Consider the following 22,067-nt stretch of genomic DNA (forward strand, 5'->3'; position numbering starts at 1 on the left):
AACTCATCTGAGACTAAAATTACACACACATCTTTGTGTGATTACATATATAATAAAATATATATTTTTATCTTCATGTAGGATTATTAAAATAATTAAATGAAAAACTTTTCACATGACCTTATTTTTATTTATGTTGCAATTACCAGGTCTTAACTAACCATAGTAATAGGGGAATAAACAGCAGAGGGAATTGAATTCCTACTTAATTCAGAAATCAATAACTTAGTGTTTCTCATCATGAGGAAGAAACCCCCTTTCACCTGCAGCAAGGTTAGGACAGCATTCTAATGCTAGGTATCTCACTGTTAGTTTTGAATAGCATCCCAGACCTGTTTCAGTCCTTCACAGTAACCTTGGGTGGACAACCAAGCAAGGGGGGAGGGGGAACAAAGTAGAAGTAGAAAAGGAGAATAGAGGCATTAATTCTACCCATGAGTCTGAGAAGGCTTCACAGAAAGAGTCATTCAAAGTAGATTTCTAAGTAGGAAGCGTGTCAGGGTGCAGAGAAGAACTGGAGGACATTCTTGGGAAGAGCAGACCCAGGGAGGCGAGGAAGGGCGTGGCACCCTCACACCCACGCATGCGGCTACACAGACACAGGTAGACTCCTCTTCCTTCTTACCCCCAGTGCTGATCACCATCTAACATACCGTACATATATACTGCGTATTGTTTTCTATTCCGCTACAATGCGAATTCTGTTATGATAAGCATTTTTGTCAGAGCTTTTCTGTCTGCAGCTGCTACAAAAGTGGCTGGCAGATGACTGGACCTCAAACATGTACTGAATCGATTGATCAGAGGACAGTAACGTGACACAGCTTGTACTTTTGGAGGACAAGTCACAAGGTGCTATAAGGATTAATTTGAAACAGAGTAGAAGCAAAGGGGGGGTTCAGAAGCTACCATACCCACGTAAGTTTTGGAGGCTAATCAAACTGAGGACAGTAGTATGCGGTAGTGAACTGAGTCCGCTTCTATTTCTAGCACATAATGGCATGTCTGGAACACACTAGACCTACAGTGAATAGTGTAAAACCCATATTATTTAGCTCTTAATTCTACCATTTTATATGGAGCGCTATAGATTTTCTGGTTGATGCAATAATGATTAGGGGAAAGAAATAATTCTACTTTATGCAGAAAGAAAATATAAGCCGGGCATGGTAGCACAAATCTGTAATCACAGCACCACCACCCCAACGGGGAGGCTGAGGCAGGAGGATACCTGTGAGTGTGAGGCCAGCTTGGGTTGAGTTCAAGACCCTAACTAAAAAAAAAAAAAAAAGAAAAAATCTATAAAATAAATGCATCCAGTGATGGCAAATCTTTTAGAGCTTTCAATGATAATAAACAGCCTTCTGCAGCACTCGTGCCCAGGGTTTGCCACCACTGTACTAGTCTGTCAGGACTGTTAAAGAGTTTATACAGATGAGAGTATGAGCCAGGTGTGGTGTCATTTACTTCTTTTCTCAGCTAATCAGAAGGCTGAGGCAGGAGGATTGCAAGTTTGAGGCCAACCTGGGCAACTTAGTGTTAACTCTGTCTCAACATTTAAAAATAAAAGCGGCTGAGGATGTGGCTCCGTGGTGGAGCACTTGCCTAGCATGCATTAAACTTTTAAGTTCAGTGTCTAGTACTACAAAGATAAAAACATTCAAATGATATAAAATTTTTAAAATATAAAAATATGACTGCGGCTGTAGCTCAGTGGCAATGAATCCTCAGTACAGAGAGGGCGAGAGGAGAGGGAGAAATAACAGTTCGATATTCAAGATGCTTAATATTTAAAATTAAAATAGGACATGAAGCATAATACATGATTGTGTTATGTATTATTGCAGTACTGTCAACAAGCATGTTTTCCTTAGCAAGTAAAATGTTCAAGTAAATATGCGCTCATAGAAAATAGATGATAAACAGTTACTAATGCATATTTTAAAGCTGTTAATGCTTACTTCTTACACTTCTAGGATCTAATGTGAAAATATCACTTCTGAATTCAAATATTTAGTGATAGCTACATTCTATTTTATGTCTGGATTAGCTGCTGCAGATATATCTAGCACCTTGCACTAACAGTGAGGGCAGTAGCTCTATATTCAGTGTCAGTGATCAAATTGAAATGCAGATTTTCATACATGCAGGAATATATGCATCAGACGAATCCCTTTAGAAGTAAAAATTTGTGGGTGTGTGGATTTTAATTTTGATGGTTACTACCATGAATTCATGGTTCGTACACATGTACATTGCTATCAACAATGGAAGAAAGTATGTCATTTAGTTAAAGCCAGCTCTGCCTTTAATAAAATTATTGCTGTATTATGTACTGGTGTCCTGGTCAGCTGAAGGTGTTCTTATGCGTCCCTTTCTCCACCTGTCCAAAGTCTGAGTTCTTATCCACTGACAGATTGGATAAACTTGGCTGTATATATAATAAATGAAATCTTTAAACTCTTATCCTTTCTTCCTGTACTTGATATTGACATGAATTCTCTGCTCTGCTCTTTATTAGGAATGAGGATAAAGAAAGGTATCGGGGAGAGGCAGACAAGCAGCGAGTAGTATAGGGTGGAAGCAGACTGGAAATAAAAACCTGGAAACTTATATTGAATGATAGTATTGTGAACAAGTTCTGTTATTTACTGTGCTCTACTTACCTACCAGGAACTGTCATATGTGTGGAACTATGTGGTTTAAAATGCTTGCAGTCACTGTCTCTCACTGGAATTACTATTTTCTTCCATCTGCTGTTTAAAAACAGTCTCTGAGGGATAATAATGAGTTATTCAGTAATACTTGTTAAATCCTGGTGAGAGACTGTATTTAGGACTATCAGAATAGGTATAGGGCCCACTGGCAATGGGAACTGCAGTAGGAGAGATTGGGCTAAGCTCCTAACGTGGGGTGGGCAAGTAGGAATCACAGAAAGGAACAGGCCAAAGTCAGGGTTAGAAAACTGCTAAGAAGAAACATGGGTAAAGGAGACTGGCTTAACTGCCCTCCCAGGAATCCTGCTGAGTTAGGCAGGGATAATTAGGCATCTCGGGGTGATAGGGAATTCCTAGTCTGATTAGATATATCTAGGGTGACCAGATACTGAGGGTAGGGATTCTTGCCAAACTGACTGAGAGACTGATAAACTGGAATTCACGAGGAAGTGCACAGACAGAAGCAGGACAATGTTGAGAAGCTCGACTGAAGTTGAATAAAGCTAGCATTTGTCACATTGTGAAGGGTTAATTTCCTTAAGATCATCTCTGGTAGACAGCTTCTAAATTTGGGTTCCTAACTTCTATTTGCTGCCTATCAACTGAGAGAGTATATGTTAATCCTACTAATAGCTTCCATTTCTTTAGCATTTTTTAAATGTAAAGCACTGTTCTAAGAGCTTTCTACACACCACCCTTTGGGACACATGCTATTATTACCATTATTTTCGATGATCAAACTGAAGTGTAGAGAGTTCAATCACTTCGGCAGTGTCACCAACCACAAGGCCGAAATTAGGACCCAGCAGTCCAGCTCAGGGGCCCACAGTGCGTTTCAGGTTTTGGGAACGTCACTGGCCTGGAAGTCAAGGACCATGGTGTGTCCCAGTGCTCTTAGCACTGAATTCTTAGGGAAATGTGTTCATCTCTCTGACTGTGTCTCTTCCTATGTGAAAGGAGGGTGTTTGTTTCTGGGTAATTCCTAAGGGCCTACTTATACTAACATTTTAGAAATCCTTAGATGAATAGAACTGAACAAGTTTGATGCTTCTGATTCATCAGTTGTTAAGGACAATTTGAGGCCATAGCAGCTGTATATCCAGCAGCTTCAGGGAATTGTACTTAGAAGACAGTGAGCTTAATACACCACCCTTTCCCACACATCAGTGCCTTCATTTCTGTCCGTAGGGCAGAACTCCGTGTGCCTCTGCATTCTGACATCTGAAGGCTATTTATAAAGAAATAGCTATGAAGCTGCTGCTGTTTGTATAGGTGGAACCTCAGTTGTTTCCACTGTTTTTCAATATAAGATGTGTTTGTAAGATACATATTTATATATACCTCCCTTTTTCTATATGTAAAATTGGGCAAGCTTTAAAAAAGCAACACTACAGTGTAACTGCATGTATTTTCTCAAAACTCAGTCATCCACCTTGTCCAGCTAAAGGTCTGTTACACAGATATGGAGCCATATATGCTACACGTGTGTCTTAGAACGTTCCACAAAATACAGTATGCGTTTTACTGACATTAATCTCCGAGATATTCTGCATCTTCTCTTTGTTTTCAACTGAATACAGATTCAGCTTAAATAATATTTTAAAATAAACCAATTGAGGACTTTATTACACCTCCTTTTCCTTCACAGCCCACATTTTATGACTTTTCTCCATGAATTCTGCAAGTAGATTTTTAAAATCTTCTAACCGTATATTTCTCCCCAGTGTGTGCAGCAGCTACTTTTTGCCATTGATACAGGGAAAAAAACTCCCAACCTGAAATATATCTGGGACGAGTTCGTGTTCTCTAAAATCGAAGAATGGATTTTAGGAACAACAGAGGTTAAGAGCAGAATATGTTTATTGAGGGAAAGAAAGCTGCTGTCCAAGAGAGGACAGAAGGGGGACCGGAGTGGGTTGCCCGGGAGCCTGTCTTTTCGAGGGACTTTTGTAGAACAAAACCACAAGGTGAGGCAGGTCCAAGGTGCAGGAAAACATAGGAACTCCCTAGGTGGGCATGGGGTGGGACAAAACTGTGGTCAGCCAATAAGATTACAAGTATAATTGTTTAGGTAAAATTGATTAAATCAGGATCAAATGGGGAAGCAAGTGGTAGCAAGCAGACATGAATACAGAACAGGAGTAGGGGGTTGGGTTAGTGACACTTCCTGGCTTTTTTAAGGTGATTGCTACCTATTTAGAATATCAGTCCCTGAGGTCCATCCCTGCAGAAGTATATAGGCACATCTGTTTAATCTTTTGTCCACAGCTGGAGGTGTGTGTCTCCCCCACAGTTGCAAGATATCTCATCTTCCACACTGGCTCCTTCGAGGGCCTGGCCCTGTCTGACTGCCCATAATATTTCTAATATTTCTATCTAGCTCAGCTGCCTTTAACACCATCATGCTCTTCCCTCTAAGGGCCTCACTGCAGAGCCCCTCTCTGTGACTCCCGCAGCTACAAGGATGCTCAGGCCTGTGCAGCAGGCGCACAGAGTAGATTTTATTCTGGGCCCTGGTCACTTTGATGTAGAAGCCTAAATACTGCTAAGTTAAAATATGGATGTGTGTCATAAATATGTTTACATTTTGGATAAGGAAGGATAGAAATAAAAATAAGATTCTTTCCATCCACTTTATATAGACAGACGAGGGAGTCTAAAGTTAGCTTGGGTTTTATTTTACAGAAAAGAAATCTGTATTGCCTAAAGCTCGTATGTAAGGAGGCCATACTATTTGTTACAGAATTCTCCACCCGCAAATTGTTATCAGGTGAATATTTTCCCCTGTTGTCTCCTTGATCTGCCATTTACCATACCCGAAGATTGGCAGTTTTTCTGCAAGTATAGTAAAGCACCTAGGCTTATTTGTGGAAACTTACACAGGTCTCCCTGAGTGCTCTTGTGTTTTATCCTGTATTCTGTCCTTTCACATTCTTGGAGGTCAGAGTGATGTTACAGCAAAGCACAGAGCTGCTTTGGTGGACAAGTGCTAGATTTTCCCAACTTCCGAAGCTCTTCAATGTGATCTTTCCTTTCCCCGCTCCAGGCGGCTTGTACACAAATGCCACATTCTTTTAAAAACGAGGTTACAATCAAAACCAAACGATCATGTCTTTTTCTTTAATACACAGATGGTGCTCGTTCTCTTTGATGCCTTCTCCTGTCTGAGTCTGTTAAGGAAACAGGACTCCTTCCAAGTGCACGCCACTCTTCTTTAGTACAAGATGCTTGCTCTCCATGAATGTGGCGGTCAGCTTCTCACCCTGCAGCTGCTCTCCATCTTCTCAGGAGCAGCAGCGTCCGCCATGTGATAGCATCCCCCCAACCCCTTTGCATCTTGTCGTTTTCAGACCATCAGCAGCTTTCACCTCTTCTGCATCTCCAGCCTGTAATCATACCTCATGTTTTCAATCAGGATCTTCTGCAGAGCCCCGAAAGTCTCAGCCCTCTCTTCCAGTGCCTGGCTTTCACTTCTCCCAGCACCTCGCAGTTGTCTTGGTGTCTTTAACATGAGCTGTTCCCTCACAACCCAGGGATCTTACGTCTGTGTTCTCCCTCTAAGAACAGTCGTTTCACCAGTAGCCTATGTTACACTCCCTCCTCCTCTTGAGCTGGCATCCCTTTCTCCTGCCATTGTGCTGTTGGAAAAATCTGGTCTGTTTTCCTGAGTGGAATTTGACCCTTCTGGCTCCTGACTCAATCTATAGTAGTAATCTTATACTCTTTTGTCTCACAAATCTTTATTTAGTAATGTATGCAGGTTGCATTTATTCTTCTATATTTTGCACTTGTCTGAATTATTTCCACTGGTGTTTTTTGCTTTGTCTCATTGCCACTCTGCCCGGTACTATTAATAAAATCCTGGATTCACCTGGGCCCTAGGAACCTAACCCTTAGCACAAGCAGCAGCAGCAGCCATCACCACCAAATTAAGCTTTCTCAGTCCTAGTCTCACTGTGTTGTCCCAAGCTTGGATTTGATAGGCTGTAGAGGCTTAAGTCTCTCATTCTGGACCTACGTGATCTGACCCTACCACATCTAACCTGGAACTCACAGTGTAATCAAGTGACTTCTCCCTTCTCAACAAGAATATCTACTACTGTTGGCCTTTACCTCGTTATACCTAATGCTAACTGCTCTAGCCTCTGGATTTCTGTCATTCCTATTGATACAGGAAAATAAAAACTCCCAACCTGAATGATATCTGGGACAAGTCTGTGTTCTCTAAAATTGAAGAATGAATTTTAGGAACAACAGAGGTTAAGAGCAGAATATATTTATTGAGGGAAAGAAAGCTCCTGTCCAAGAGAGGGACAGAAGGGGGCCCAAGTGGGTTGCCCAAGACTTTGCCTTCTATAGGGAGTTTTATAAAGCATAACCAGGAGGTGAGGCAGGTCTAAGATAGGGGGAAAATGGGAAATTACAAAGTGGGCATGAGGTGGGACAAAACTATGGTCAGCCAATAAGATTATAAGATTATAATTGTTCAGGTAAAATGGAGTAAACTGGGATCAAATGGGGAAGGGAGTCATGTAGCAAGCGGGCATGAATACAGAACAGGGGCTTTTCCTGTAGGGGGTTGGGCTAGTGACTCATTCTGGCATTTTGAAGGTAGTTGCTACCTATGTAGAATATCAATCCCTGATGTTTACACCTAGGGAGGTCTGTGGGTGCATTTGTTCAGTCCTTTTGTCTTGAGGTCTGGCCCACAGGTATCTTGTCTTTCATGTTGGCTCCTTTGAGGGCCTGACCCTGTCTGACTGCCTATGATATTTCTACCTAACTCAGCTGCCTCTAACACTATGGTCTTACAGTTGTCTAGTCCACTACAGCATCTGCAATTACAAAAACCCTATATATTCTCACCCATTTTTACCCATTTTGTGATCTGATTTTCACAGTGTTACTTATAAGCATTATTTTCTTCACTTAATATGAACAAATATGTAGTGAGAAAAATATATTTATATGCATATCCTGCTAGAGGTACTTCTAAACATATGGAATATATATTAATCACTTTTTCAAAATCCAAAGAATTAATTCCATCAACCAGAAGGTCTACTAGTAGATGAATTGAAAGGATAATAAAATGTGGCTTATAGACACAATGGAATATTACCAGGCAGAAAAGAAAGAAAGAGAAAAGAAAAGAAGAGAAAAAAGAATAGAGGAGAGAGAGAAGTCCTGTCATTTGTGGTAACATGGACACAACGGAGGGGCATTGTGTTAAGTGAACTAAGTCAGGCATTTAAAGACAAATACCATGTGCCTCACTTGTATGTAGAACCTTTTAAAAAGATGATTTCATAGAGGTGGTGGGGCGAAAGGTACAGAGGACATTTAGAGAGCAATAAATTCTAATTATAACAAATAGGGCGACTGAAATTTATGACAATTTATTACATATATCAAAATAGAGAGTTTAAAGTTTCCCAACACAAAGAAACATAGAACCCCATACATGTGTACAATTATGTGTCAATTACACATAAAATTCCAAAGTCTGAGTTCCAAAGCCCGTCTGGTCCTGCACGTTTTAGATGAAAGCTTGTAAGCTGCTGTGGTGATTTGCGTATATGATAGTGTTGGATGAGTAAGTGGTTACCTGCCTATAGTGCGCTGGCTGCTGTGGGAGATAAGGAAAAATAAAAGCCTAAGACAGGCTTTCTGCTTGCTTTAAACAGCCTTTCTCTGTTGCTTAGCTATTTGAAACACAGGCCACATGAAAGAAAATTATAAAATCCTGGCACACATAAGCCCATAAGTTCTTTTGCATTCTGATGAGTGGAGTAGTACCAATGATGAGGTTATTGTAGAGGACTGAGCTATTAATTTCCTGTCCATTCACTTCTCTAAAGCTTAGTTCTCATAGATAGCAAAACCAAAATTCCCATCAGAGCTCAGGCCAGATGTCTCACACCGGATGACACTTGTCACTAACACTGTATCTGATCCAACTGCATGGGGCTTTGGGAAAGGCAGCTTGCTTTGGACACCTGGTAACTTCTAAGGAGGTTTCCCCAAGTACTACCAGCTTCACCTGGGGCCACCTACAGGCTAAAGCCATTCTAGCATGTATCGGAAGTACTGTGCACTTAATATTTCATTAAGTATTTTTGGACTGATGCATTTAAAATAATACTTACACAGCGCCTACCTGGCAAGTGCAAGGTCATGAGTTCAATTCCCAGTACCGGAAAAAAAAACAAAAAACAAAAACAAAAAATAAAATAAAATAATACTTAGTTCCTCTGCTGTTTCTCCAAAAGAACATATTCAGTCCTTTGTTTTAAATAATGGAGATATTTATATCAGAAGAGTGACGTACTCCTTTCACTATCAGGAGTGATAAGTTAAGGAATGTCTCTATGCAATGACATTTACTCATTTACCCAGACTAAAGAGATGACCTGTTATTTATCATTGTTAGCACAGTTCGGAAAATACCCTACATTTGACCATATAAATTATGTATGTAAAAAGAGAAAAACACTTTTAAGTAGCTGTTTGATCTTGGTTAGCTGTGGTTTTTTTCCCCATCACACATGCATCTAAAAAGAAAAATATTACCATATAGAAGTAATACAGTCACAGTAGGGTGAATTGACAACAAGAAAATTCCTTGACTCATTAGGCAGGTATCATGTATCCACGTAAGGATGCTATTATTACTATCTATGATGGCTTATGGAATAATAACCATTAAGCAGACAGACAGCTTTCTTTATTTCACCTTCTACCTTTGTATTGTACCCTCAATAATAAAGGCAGAGTGTTGGTAAGGAAATAATTCCTATATCATTTTACCTTTCAGTAGGAAAGGATATAAAAGATGTGCAATTGTGCATTGAAAGTATTCCTATTATTCCAGGCTCCTAAGTGTGTTCAGCATTGAAGTTTTTAGGTAACCCTTTCTAGTTTTTAATTTTTTAAAGAATGACATAAATCTCTAACCACATAGACATTCTTAACAGAGTATCTTTTTCCATTGTTGGGAGTCAAGGGTCAGCAATTTGTTTTTGAAATTCTTAAGATTATTTAAAAAAAAAACCATGAAAATGAAGTTTCTGAAAAGAAGTGATATTTGAAATAGAGTTGCATTTTCAAGGAAGGGTGTACTCTTACACCTTTTAAAACAAATACCTAATTTTTCTTCTTTAGTAGTTATTTACTGTAAGTATATGTCTAGAATACTTAAAAACAGTGAAAAACTTCACTTGGGTAATTAGATGTTGCTTCCTATTGAGCATATAAATTTTTATCATGACATCTAAGTCATCACTGAGAGTTCTTAGTATATTTTCTCTGAAAATACATTCTTTCCCAAGGCAATGTGCTGGTAGCACGATGGGTTATATTTCTGCAGGTAGAGACTTAGAGTACCACACTGTGCCCCATGGAAAAAGCATTTACCATCTTTTTGAATATGTTTGGGTGTGTGAATACAGTTATGTTAACCTACAGTTAATATTAAACATAGTTAATATTAAATACAGTTACATTAAACCTAGGAACTGAAGGTTTACTTTGAGAAACATTTGGAGATAAAGTAGTGTGAGTGGGCAACCCACTTGGGCCCCCTTCTGTGTCTCTTGGGCAGAAGCTTTCTTCCCCCATAAATATATTCTGCTCTTAGAAAAAAGTGTATGAGTGCATAATCAGATACTGCATTTGGACAGAGTTAAAGCAAAAAAATCAATAACAGCCATCGTTGATTCCTATTATTTTGTTTTCAAATCCTGTATCATTTTTATTGTTGTTGTGTTGTTTTGTTTTTGTCTTTGTTGTTGTTCTGTTATTGATTCTTTCTCTTTAAAATAAAGAATAAAAATCAACATTGTGACAACAGTAGAAATGTTCTGATGTTAAGCTGTGCAACATTCATTACTTACGGAAAATAGTGCATGAAAATGCAAAGCCATTTGATTTGTGCTCTGGAAGTGGCTAGGATTTATGGCTGGGGACATCTTAGAATTGCATGTAGTCGTCTAGCTTGCCTGTAAATAATTTTTTGTCACTTTTGTCATCTGTCTGCTTTAATTAGATACTTTGCTTTGCATACATATTACAATTTAAGTGAATATCACTTTTTTGTGTATTTTAATGTAAGGATTAAGTGAGACTGTAAACTAAGATAAGAAATTTCATTAAAATGTGTCATATCAAACTTCAGTTTAAAAAATTAAAGTCTATAGAGTATCTCCTTGCTAGAAGTAATCAGATTAGTTACCAGTGATAAGAAGGAACATGCCCTTCCTTCCTTTTGCAGAAGATAGCATGTTCCAGGACTAAGGTGTAATAATTCTGTGGTGACTTGACAAAAATTGAGTGCTACTTTGTGGATAAAATCTCTACCGTTCTTCTGTCTTGTAAATAAAACTTACGATGTAAGGTACTTTTGAAAAGTTTTCCATGAGATCGTTCCAATTCAGCATCCTCATTGCAATCTTTACTATTATAAATTAGGTAACAGGTCATGACATGTTAAGGTACTAATAACTACATCATTGTGAAGTATGCACAGGCAGCGAAAAGAGATTAAAAAATGGCCTTTAAGTTAATTTTGTGAAGTATTATCCTACAACTATGATCACTGTGAATTCAGCCCTGGGCAGGGGCAGGTGGAAAATCCTGAGGGTCTCATTACTGCTCAAGAAAAGCCTTTGTGTCCCCCACCCGCTCATCAAAGGTCTATCAGAGCAAGCGTAGAAGTCCCTTTGGCGCAGCTTCTGTTTACCACATGAAGGTAAGCCTCAGCAGGGGGCACAGGAGGCCAGTTCAGTCTCACCAGGCTCTCCCCTCACTTTGGTGCCATGGCCCTGTGAAGATGCTCTCTGTCTTCTGGCTCGCCCGTCCCCTTCTGCAGGCACAGGTGGGCAGTGTTATGTAATAGTCTAAGGGACGGACCTCAGAAATGCATAAAGAAGAATTTGATTCCTAGATCTATAAAGCGGTGGCATTGTTCATCCTAAACCCCAGCTTCTTTATCTGCAGTATGGGAACAACGATAATGTTGCCTGCAGGGTACGTATAAGAATATGAGTACTTCCAAAACATCTTGAACAATGTTTTTGTTAGAGTAAAACTTATATATATATAGGTATTGCTTCAGGAGATGCAATAAACTGATATGTTAAATCTCTGGGGCATTTTCAGTTGAAGACGCCAGTCTCAAATTGTATAATAAAAACAATAATGAAAGAAATATTAGCTAATGGAAAGGGAAAGAATCTTTTGTCAGTCCTTATACAAGTGTCCCCTGACCTAAACTGAGTCCAATGGTGTCTGTCTTGACCATGACGTCATTACCGAACCAATCTTTTTTTCTTTTTTTTATGCTAGGCTGCCTCCCCCAATAAATCCTTGTGAGAATTGTGAGTGCCTGGGATCTAGAGCCTGTTTTTACGGTGTTCACTCCCTTTGCACGAACCATTTCAAGCCCGTCTCTTCCCCGTGCTTTGTAGGCAGTAATTCACAATGCAGAGTCTTCCATCCAACTGGCACAGATTTCCCAACAATCTGTCCCCAAGTCACTGGTGTCCCTAACTAAAGTGGGAGACAGAGCAGATCCTATGTGCCCGTCGCACCGCAGCAAGCAGTTATTGAGCACCTGCTTGTGAGTGCGGGTCATGTGGTATGGGAGAAGCCTCTCCGCCACCCTCCCTACAGTTAACAGCAGAGGGCTGAGGGCCTGAAATGCACAGACAGCACAAAGAGATCAATCTTATCTTGTCAAACATTGGGAAAGGGGAGGGGTGAGCAAATAAATCTCAGGTCCTACAATAAGATCCGAGCAGTATTTACACACTTAGTTTGTATAATGTGTGGTTCCGTCTGCCTTGATCATGATTTATTGCAAATCCTGCAGAACTAAGAATCAACTGAAAGCCATGAGGAAAACATTTCAAAGTTAAAAGGAAAAGGTTGGTTAATAATAGAGAACTTATGTTGGCATTTATACTTTATAGACTTTTTAGAAACTGCATTCCTAAATACTCCTATTTTTTATAAAAGTCATATATGACTTGAGAATAAAAGACCTTGAAACATAAGTAGTGAGTGGACCCTAAGTTTGTTAACTAACTAGACGATTAGCCCCATTACAAAAACCTTGCAGGTCTTGATTGCAGGTTTATGTCTCAACAAAATTACAAATTATTGCCTGTCATAAACCTTTTAAATTCACTCATGAATGCTTGAAACCAGCGATGTGAAATCTGTGAAATGCTAAGGGTCCACTGTAATAATGAGACATCCATGTGAATAACTTGCCCATATGTATAATTATCATGGAAAGTAACAATTATATATCTCATTAAACAAATGCCTAATTAATATTGTAAATTGAGTTTGATTAGAACACAGTCTTATAGTTGTTGCTCCTGCAATGCAGTCAGCCTCTTTTTTATTAAAAAAGTGAAATCAACCTTTGGTTAGCAGTTTTGTTTAGGAACCTTTTTCTCTCTCTCTCTCTCTCTCTCTCTCTTTCTTTCTTTCTTTCTTTCTTTCTTTCTTTCTTCCTTCCTTCCTTCCTTCCTTCTTTCTTTCTTTCTTTTCTTTCTCTCCTTTTCTTTTCTTTCTATCATTCTTCCTTTTTAAAAAATGGGACCTTGCTCTGCTACCCTTGACCTCCTGGGTTCATGTGATCCCCCTGCCTCAGCCTCCAGAGTAGCTCAGACAGCAGGCACGTGCTGTTGCATCCTGCTCAGTTCACAGTTTCAAAAATGCTTTACGAGTTCCTGCAGAGTGGTGCTTAATATATAGAAGTATAACAATACATATGCCTTGAGGAACGCATATGTTGTGAATTATCTTCCATAGCTAGTTACTTGTGTATTTCTCTCTAAAAATATAAAATCATCTCTACAGATTACTAACTCAGTCATTAGATCACAAATATGAAGTGTAGCTTATTAGTTTCAGACCATTCTTCTTTTCTTTCTTTTTTTTTTCCTTTTTCAGTACCAGGAATTGAACTTATGACCTCATGCTTGCCAGGCAGGCACTGTGCCACTGAGCTAAATCCACACTCCCTTCTTCTTTTCTAATATTAGCATTTAATTATAAATTTCTCAGTACAAGCATTTGAAGTATAAGCTTTTCTTCATTTGAAATCCTACATTTAGTAATTAAGATATTATTAAAATATTGCTTCTCTTATTATTTTGTTTTTGGTCAATGAGTATTTGAAAGTATATTGTTTACTTTGGAAACATTGGAATTTTTTCAAGTATTTCATTATTGATTCTGATTAATTCTTTTATGGAAATGACTACAAAATATGTCTGTAGAACGTTAATACTTTTAAACATATTGAGACCCTTTTTTGATGCCCATAATGGCCAGTTTTATTGAGTGTCCCATGAGGGACACTGGGACAGTCTGCTAATTCTGCTATTATTGCACACGGTATTCTATAAATTTCAACTACATTAAATTGGTTGTGAGTACTGCTTAAGTGTTGTAAATACATACCGATTGTCCTCTTACACTCCAATTAGTTGATGAGAAAAGAGTGTTAGTTTCAACTACATTTTGTAATATATCTGTATCTCTTAATCATGCTGTGGTGGGTAAGATAATAGTAATTTCTCCCTAGTAATTGCTTTCTCCAGTGGCTGTTCTTTGTCTACTCTGTGCATGCACCATTCAATGTAGATTTCTGGGGCTTTTTCTAGTTGAGTCTCTCTCCAGTACTCTGGAGTGCAGAAATTCCAGGCACCTCAACTTACATGAATGCAGAACTCTGTATCCCATGCTCAGCAAGATGGGTTTCCTGTCCTCAGGCCAACAGAAAAGCCAGTGCTATGAGAGGATCACCTTGTGTATGTGATCACACGGATGAGAGTGTTCTTCTCTAGGATCTCAGCTTTGGGCAACCCAGCTGTCCAGTGTCTAAAAATGGTTGTTCCATGTAGTTTCTGACAAGATGGGTAGTCTGGTATTAATTTTTTATCGTAAGTGGAGCCAGAAGTAAAAATATGTTTCATTTGTCTATATTAGGACAAGACATATTGATAGAGTAAGACCTTTTAAAATGGCTTGTGGAAGAGACGGAAGGAGGCGGGAGGGAGGAAAGAGGAAAGGGGTTAAAAAAAGAAGTAAACTGGGTTTTATGTATGTGTACCCCCTCCCCGCAAAGAACACAATCATTATGTACTATACATATGTACTAATACAAAAATAAATGTCATAAATGCCTTCTGGAGGCATATCAGGAAAAAACAGAAAATGCCAGGGGACGCAGAATCTTGTAGAGAATAGAATACAGATCATAGAACAAGGACTCAGCTTAGAGAAAATGACTAGGTTTTTCTGTAGCCCAGAATCCAGAAGCCTCTGTTTGGGGTCCTTTGGAAAGTAATTTCAACCAGAGTCATTCATGTTAACCTGAAATTCTGATTGGATAGGAAGAAAACAGAAGCACAGATAGAAGTGAACTAAACACAGTGTACATGTTGTACTATCAAGGACTCAGAATTTCTTGATAGGCATATGATGGTAATGAAGAGATCAAGCAAAATTTCCTGCATTATCAAAGTAATTAAGTACTATATTCATTATTCATACATTCTAAGTAATATTTACTTGTCTTAGTTTCCTCTATTGCCAAAACAAAATACCTAATACCCAAAGTTAAAGAAAAACAGGTTTATTTACTCAGAGTTTGTGGAAGTTTCAGTCCATAGTTGGCCATCTCCAAGGCAGGGTGACACATGGCAGAGTAGTGTCACAGACGAGAACAGTTCATGGCACCCACAGGTAGCAAAAAAAAAAAAAAAAAAAAAAAAGGGATAAGGCTGTCTCTGTCCCTTATATTGTATGCAGGATACCCGCCCTAGGGTGGGTGTAGCACTCACACCCTATTCCTAGCCAGAACTATGCCAAACCAATCAGTGGACTAATTAGTAATCACACACCCTTAATCCCAGCACCACATACTCTAGATTCAGCCAGCTCTGAAAAAGTCCTAGACTGCAGGAGGCTTTGGGGAGACATCTAGGCACAAAGCATAAGTTCACTCTTTTCATAAAAGGTAGTCAACATGTATTAAAGTATTTAGCTATGCTTCGTGTGCTATAAGCGACAGTAGCCAGTTACCCAGGGACGCAACAAGGGAAGCCTAGCAAGTGCTCAAAGTGGGAAAGCGGTGGAGAATGTGCCGGTTGTACAGTGGATGTGGGCCTGTCCACGGTCTTTACAGCCTTAAGATCAAAGGAAGCCGATGGTCCTTCCGCAAGAAGGTGTGAGTTTATCATACCTTGTTAAGCTGAGGTTTTGAGAGTGAGTTAAAACCTTTGCAGATTTAGGAAGTTGAAGTTTTAAAACAAATTTTCATTTGTTTGGCTAAAGTGAGAGAAGATTGAACAGGTTTAGACACCAGGTAGAAGGAATGGTGGCAAGCAAAGTTAGGGAAAAAGACAGCTGAAGTTTAAGAGCACTGCATGGAAATACCTGTAGTTGTGGGAGTGATTTGCTCAAGTGGGAAAGCCAAAATATGAAATGGGAGAATTAGATAAGCCATTATTGTGAACATCAAGGCCCCCTCAAAATGGTGTCACAAGCAGACAGTAATCTGGGTGCCAAAGTCTTCAATGGAAGAAAGACTCATGATCATAACAGATGGCGTGGTAATAGGAGTTCTGTCTCTCCGGGCTTAAAAAATCCTGGGGAAAGGGGCTGGGGATTTAGCTCAGCGGCAAAGCGCCTGCCTGGCAAGCGCAAGGTCGTGAGTTCAGTTCCCGGTACCGGAGAAAAACCAAAACCAAAAAAAAAAAAAAGAAAAAAACAAAAAAATCCTGGGGAAGGTGGATGTCAGGAATAGGAATTGGAGAGAACATGTTTTGGAAAAGCTCGAGAAGACAGCAGCATGCATTTAAAGAACAATGTTTAAGTGTATAAAGCACAGGGAATTAGGGCAAAAGGAAAGTATGGGTCTAAAGGGAGAAATACAGAGCTCTGTGCGGACGAAATTATAAAAGAAGACAGGGTACTCTGGAGAGACTTTAAAACAGAAATGGAGTAGTGGACCCAAATGGAATCCTAGTTTGAAGATTCCCCACTGTCAGGACAGAGTGTCCAGTTATGGCAGGCCTCGTCACAATAGCTGCTTAAAGTCTTCTGTCATCACTGAGAATAATGTCTAACGACTCTGAAAGTTCTCCTTTGGGATTTAAAAGTATTCTCCATATGGAAACAAGGTAGAGTTACAGTAATACTAAAGAAGGAAGGTTCTGGTCTGTTTGTTGGGTAAAGGAAGTAAAATGTTTACTAAGATAACAAATCAAACCAGAAAAGCTGGTGTTGCTAGTGACACCTTGGGAGCCAGGAACGAGTTTATGTTACTTTATTAAATAAAGACAGTGAGTGAGAATTGTAGTTGAGAAGACATTACTGCAGTGTAGTACATGTCAGTAGGAAAACTGAAATATTTATTACAGATTGAGAGTAGCCTAAGATTGTCTTAGAAAAGATACAAGAATAATAGAATAATACATACTTTGTGTCCAGCTGTTAAAATATTAATTTTATTCAGTACATATAAAGGACCAAATATGTAAGGTATTGTGTAAGACTAAGACATTTTAAAGACTGTGGTTACAAATTTCTTAAAAGCATCAATATGGAGTAACAGAATTTACTCTTTGCTAATGGGAATGCAAATGACATACTCATGCAGGAAGAAAACTTGGCCGTTTCTTAGAAAACTGAGGATACCCTTACTATACAATTTGGCAGTCACACTCCTTGATCTTCATGCAAATTAAGTGAAAGCCTATGTCTGTGTAAAATCTGCACATAGATGTTCATTTATGCAGAATTGCCAAGCATTGGACAAATCAAGAGGAGTGTCAGTAGGTAAACGGGGAAAACTGTAATGCATTCAGATAGGTGATGGACTGTCAAGCCATGAAGTAGGAAATGAAAGAAGCCAATCTGAAAAGGCCATGAAATGAGTGACTCAAGTTAAATTGTAGAAAAGGCAGAACTATGGAGAGAGTGAAACACAGTGGTTCCCCCGGGGTGGGTGGGAAGGGACAAAATAAGTGGCACAGTAGGGTTTTTGAGATTCTGAAACTATTTTATAGGATACTACAGTGGTGGATCCACATCGTTACACATTTGTTAAAACCGATCTAGGACGCAACATAGATACAAAAGCAAACTCAGGTAAACTGAACTGTAATAAAGCTGTATGGAGAGGCTGATGATTTGTGCACGTGCAACCCTGCGATGTGAGAGGTGGATGGGGGTGTTGTGTGGAGGGGGGAGAGGAAAGGGGTGGACTGTGAGAACTCTGTGTACGTCCTGCTCAGTAATTAGATGCATCTAAGACGGTACTAAAAACAAGTTTCTTCATTAGAAAGAAAAGCCAGTAAATTTCAACCTTGGAAATAGATGGTCTTCTGTGAGGTGCAGTGGTTCAATGATGAAGATTTAGAACAGGAGAGGGAGAAGGGAAACGCACCCACTCACTTGTGGACCCGTTAGTCTATGTAAAGATTGTAGGTCTAAAAATTCTCTTGTCTCTTATTGTCAAAGTACCACTTTGGGCTCTTCCAACAACTCCTCCTCCTCTGCCTCCTACTCCTACCTCTCCTCCTCCTCCTCTTCTTTCTCCTACTTCCTTCTCCTTTTTTCTCTTTCCTCCTCCTCCTCCTCTTCCTTCTTTTCTTGACAAGGTCTTGCTAAGTTGCTAAATTGCACAGGCTCTATTCTGCAATCCTCCTGCCTCAGCCTCCCAGAGTGCTAAGCTTAAAAGCATGCATCACTATGCCTCAATGTATTTCTGTATTTTTCTCTCTCCCCACCTTCTTCTCTTCTTTCCTTCCTTCCTTCTTTCCTTCCCTCCAACCTTGACAAAAAGGTAGTAATCCTATTGTTATTCGTAAGTCTAAGGCTCATCTATGTCTGTATTGAAACAACATTAAATTTGTGTAGCCCGTGCAATTCCCTAATATAACTAATTTAATACTGGTTATATGTCACTCATGGCCCTCCATCATGGTTACTGCTTTACTGATGACAAAATGTTCAGTAAGAGGTGAACGATAAATTATTTTCTGCTCATGTTAAATTCAGAATTTGGAATTTTACAAACACGGAACAGCACATCTTCCAGCCACATCCTTCCTTCAACTCTTGAAGTCCCATCATCGCTGCATTCCTAGAGCCTGACTCTCTTCCAGGCTGACTGGACCCTGCTGTCCACACACTGCCGCCCACGAGGAGGGATGAGCAAGGGCCACACGGTGGACACCTTCTCTTATTGCAGTCAGAGGTGGCTCAGGATGGCCATTCTAATTTCCTCTTTCTCTTCTACCTGATTGGACCATTAGACAAGGATCAAAAACAACCATCAGAAATATCACATTGCCTTCCTCTTAGTACGTGATGTATATTTCTTGTTTTGGAAGCAGAGGCTGCTTAGAATATCATCATTTAAGATGCTTTTCCCTTGTACAAAAATGTCAGAGTTTGAAGTTAAGCCAGGCCATCAGACATATGGGAGTATGGAAGCAAACAGTGAACAGATTGTGGCCTGACTCTGTCAGAGGTTTCTTCGTGCTCATAAAAGAGGTAGTGGCCATGATGGCTTTTACTGACATGATCTTCTGAAAGTCAACACAAAGAGGCTTAGGTTTCATTGCTGCAATACAAAGGATACTTGAAATGAGAGAAATAAGGTTATAAATAAGAGATCTTCGTTAAAGGCATCCAGACACCTCCTCAGAATGAATGGGTTAGCTCCCGTGGCTACAAAACCCATACACCCTCTCTGCAGAGAAGCATGGAGCTCCTCTGCTTCTTATCAAATTAGACTCAGCCATGAGCGACGCAGAATCTTTTCTTAATTATCTACATTAAAATAGAAAGGAAACAACCAGAGGGACAATCTAAAACAGCAAAGAAATGAAAGGAAATGCTAATTTTAATTTAAGGTATTTCTTCCAAGTCTATTTTTCTTGAACTAGGACCAGCTACATAATATGTGTGGCTTAACCCGAAGTGAAAATGCAAAGACCCCCTTCCTCAAAAGTTAAGGATGTCGATGTGGCAGTGTTAGACTGGGAAGAGTAAGAGGCTGGCCTTTGCTGCAGCATGGCCTCCACGCACTTCCCCGCCGTGCACAGTCCCAGCTGGGCATGCACTCCTGCTCCTGGCCTTCCCAAAACCAGTGCTCTGGCCCCCACCATGGTGGAGGGTGGAGGCCACTGCTGAGTGAGGGGTGCTAAAGGGGCCCAGGCATCAGGATGCAGAAGAGGACGGCTGGTCATGGGAAAGAACCCTAGAATCCTGCCGAATAGGGCAGGGACCAGAAAATTGTCACACACAACTCGTCATATGGATAACTTTCACATAAGCTGTCAAGAGCTGATAATAATTTAGATTCTAATCAACCAGTTAACTGTTGACTTCTTATAATTATAGAACCCCAGGCCAGGATATGGGGATAGCACCTGGCTATCACAGTCTGTTTGAGCTGCTATAAATTACCATGAACTGCTTAGCTTCTGTTTCTCTTCACTGAGAATGTGGAGATGAAGGAGCTGGCAGATTTGGTGTCTGGAGAGGTGTTCCCTTGCGATGACAGTTTCTCCCTGCAGTCACACATCTTGCTGTCTTTAGCCCCTACAAGGAAATCAGTCCCATTCGTGAGGGCCCTAGCTTTCTGACCTAATCACCTCACCCCGCAAAGTCCTACCTACCAGTGCCACCACACTGGACATTAGGTCTCAACACATGAACATGGGGCACACAGACTTTCAGGTCATAGTAATAGCTAAGAGTTTTGCTATTTACTGGAGTTGAAAAGCATAAACCTTAGGAAAACCAGACAGACCTTGATGTGTCCTATAATAGAGGTACAACTAAGAGCAGTAGTAAAACTGCGAGTTAGAGATTGTAACCAGCAGGGAATGTGGAAGGCCTTTCTGGTAAGATGCTTTCATCAGGCCTTCATGGCTGGGTAGTGCTGTAAATCCACACCTTAAAGGGCAGGACTCCCAGACCAAAGGGAAGGCATGAGCAAAGACAGTGAAACGCAAAGCATGGTGACTCATGTGTCTGCACACTGGGGCGCTCAGACATGCTTCACATTCGTACATTACGCTCACTGAATGCCTGTTATCTAGGCACTGAGCTAGACGCAAGGATTTGGAATAAGCTAAGCCATGTCTGAACCATAATCTCCAACTCATCAGCTGTGTGATCAGAGACAGCTTACTTAACCCCTCTGAGCCTCAGTGTTAGTCATCTATAAATAGGAGACAGGTTTTGTAGAATTATTCATAAGGATTAGATTAGGTAATGCGTGTAAATACACTAACCAAAACTCTCAGTGTAGTGAGGCAAAGAAGTGGTAAAGGAATAACTGTGCTGATAGATGCTGTGAAAGCTGTCTCTGCCTGGGGGTGCTGTACAAGACTTCCCAAAAGATGTCATTTGAGGTTGAGATCTGAAGTGTTTAAAGTGTGTGTTTGAAAGCCAGAGAGAAGTTGAGAAAGATCCTTCTGAGGTTAGAAAGTGGTGAATCCTTTTATTATCTGTGGGTGGTGGCTGGGGATGAGAGAGAGAGTAACAAGCAGGAAGATAAGAATGACCATATACGTGTGCACAGGTAGACAGTGCTTCGTCGCCACCCCAAACCACTCTTCCCTGCTTCGACCTATCAGACTCCTGTGCTGGAAAAAAGGTAGAAGACTTTGTGTGCTGAGCTTTCAACATACAAACAAGTTTGCACGAGAGCTTCTGCAGCAGATATGCTGTATAATTTTTTGCTAAAAGACATCTAGAGCGGGGAAGGGGAAAGAAACAGGGAGGGAGGGATGGGGAAAGAGGAAAAAAGACACACAGAGATAGACAGACAGACATGGGGAGAGAAAAAAGGAATACATAGTTGCTGTATTCATCCTTCTCTGGAAAATCAGTTTGCTAATCAGTAGGCACTTTAACAAGATGTTATTGGCTCTTTTCAGGGCAGGAGGCTCGCTGGTGTTGGTTGATATGTTTCACCATGTGCTTGGTGGTTTAAACTGCTTGTCTTTTTGTGTCTTCTACCAGACTGAACACTTGCCTCTGCAGACTCAGTTCAAAGAAAGAGAAGCCGGCAGTCTTCTGCCCTCTGTAAGTAACATGGTCGTGTTCTATCAGCCCAGGAGGAGCTGGGGGCTAGCGTGCTTATTAAAATACCACTAGATGTCCAGGAAAGCTCCTTCTACATAACTCATTCCTATTTTCGTGTGATATCACTTGGTAAAGTCCTTGAGCTTGCCTACGTTAGAAGTAGTCCAAGAATTATGTCTAAGAAATCTCAGAAGTAATCAAGTTTTATGAAACCACTAA

The 22,067-nt window shown here is 40.1% G+C and overlaps 1 protein-coding gene across 1 annotated transcript in view; it reads left to right on the forward strand.

Annotated features, from left to right (window-relative positions):
* The window catches only part of Pvrl3 (poliovirus receptor-related 3), a 91,969-nt gene that overhangs the window by 61,097 nt on the left and 8,805 nt on the right, over positions 1-22,067 (forward strand). The window contains exon 8 of the mRNA XM_005386610.2: positions 21,786-21,848. Coding sequence (XP_005386667.1) covers positions 21,786-21,848 — 63 coding nt within the window. The remainder of the gene's footprint in view (positions 1-21,785; positions 21,849-22,067) is intronic.

Source organism: Chinchilla lanigera, unplaced genomic scaffold (genome assembly GCF_000276665.1).
Source record: "Chinchilla lanigera isolate Chin_1 unplaced genomic scaffold, ChiLan1.0 scaffold00026, whole genome shotgun sequence".
NCBI classification, from domain to species: Eukaryota; Metazoa; Chordata; class Mammalia; order Rodentia; family Chinchillidae; genus Chinchilla; species Chinchilla lanigera.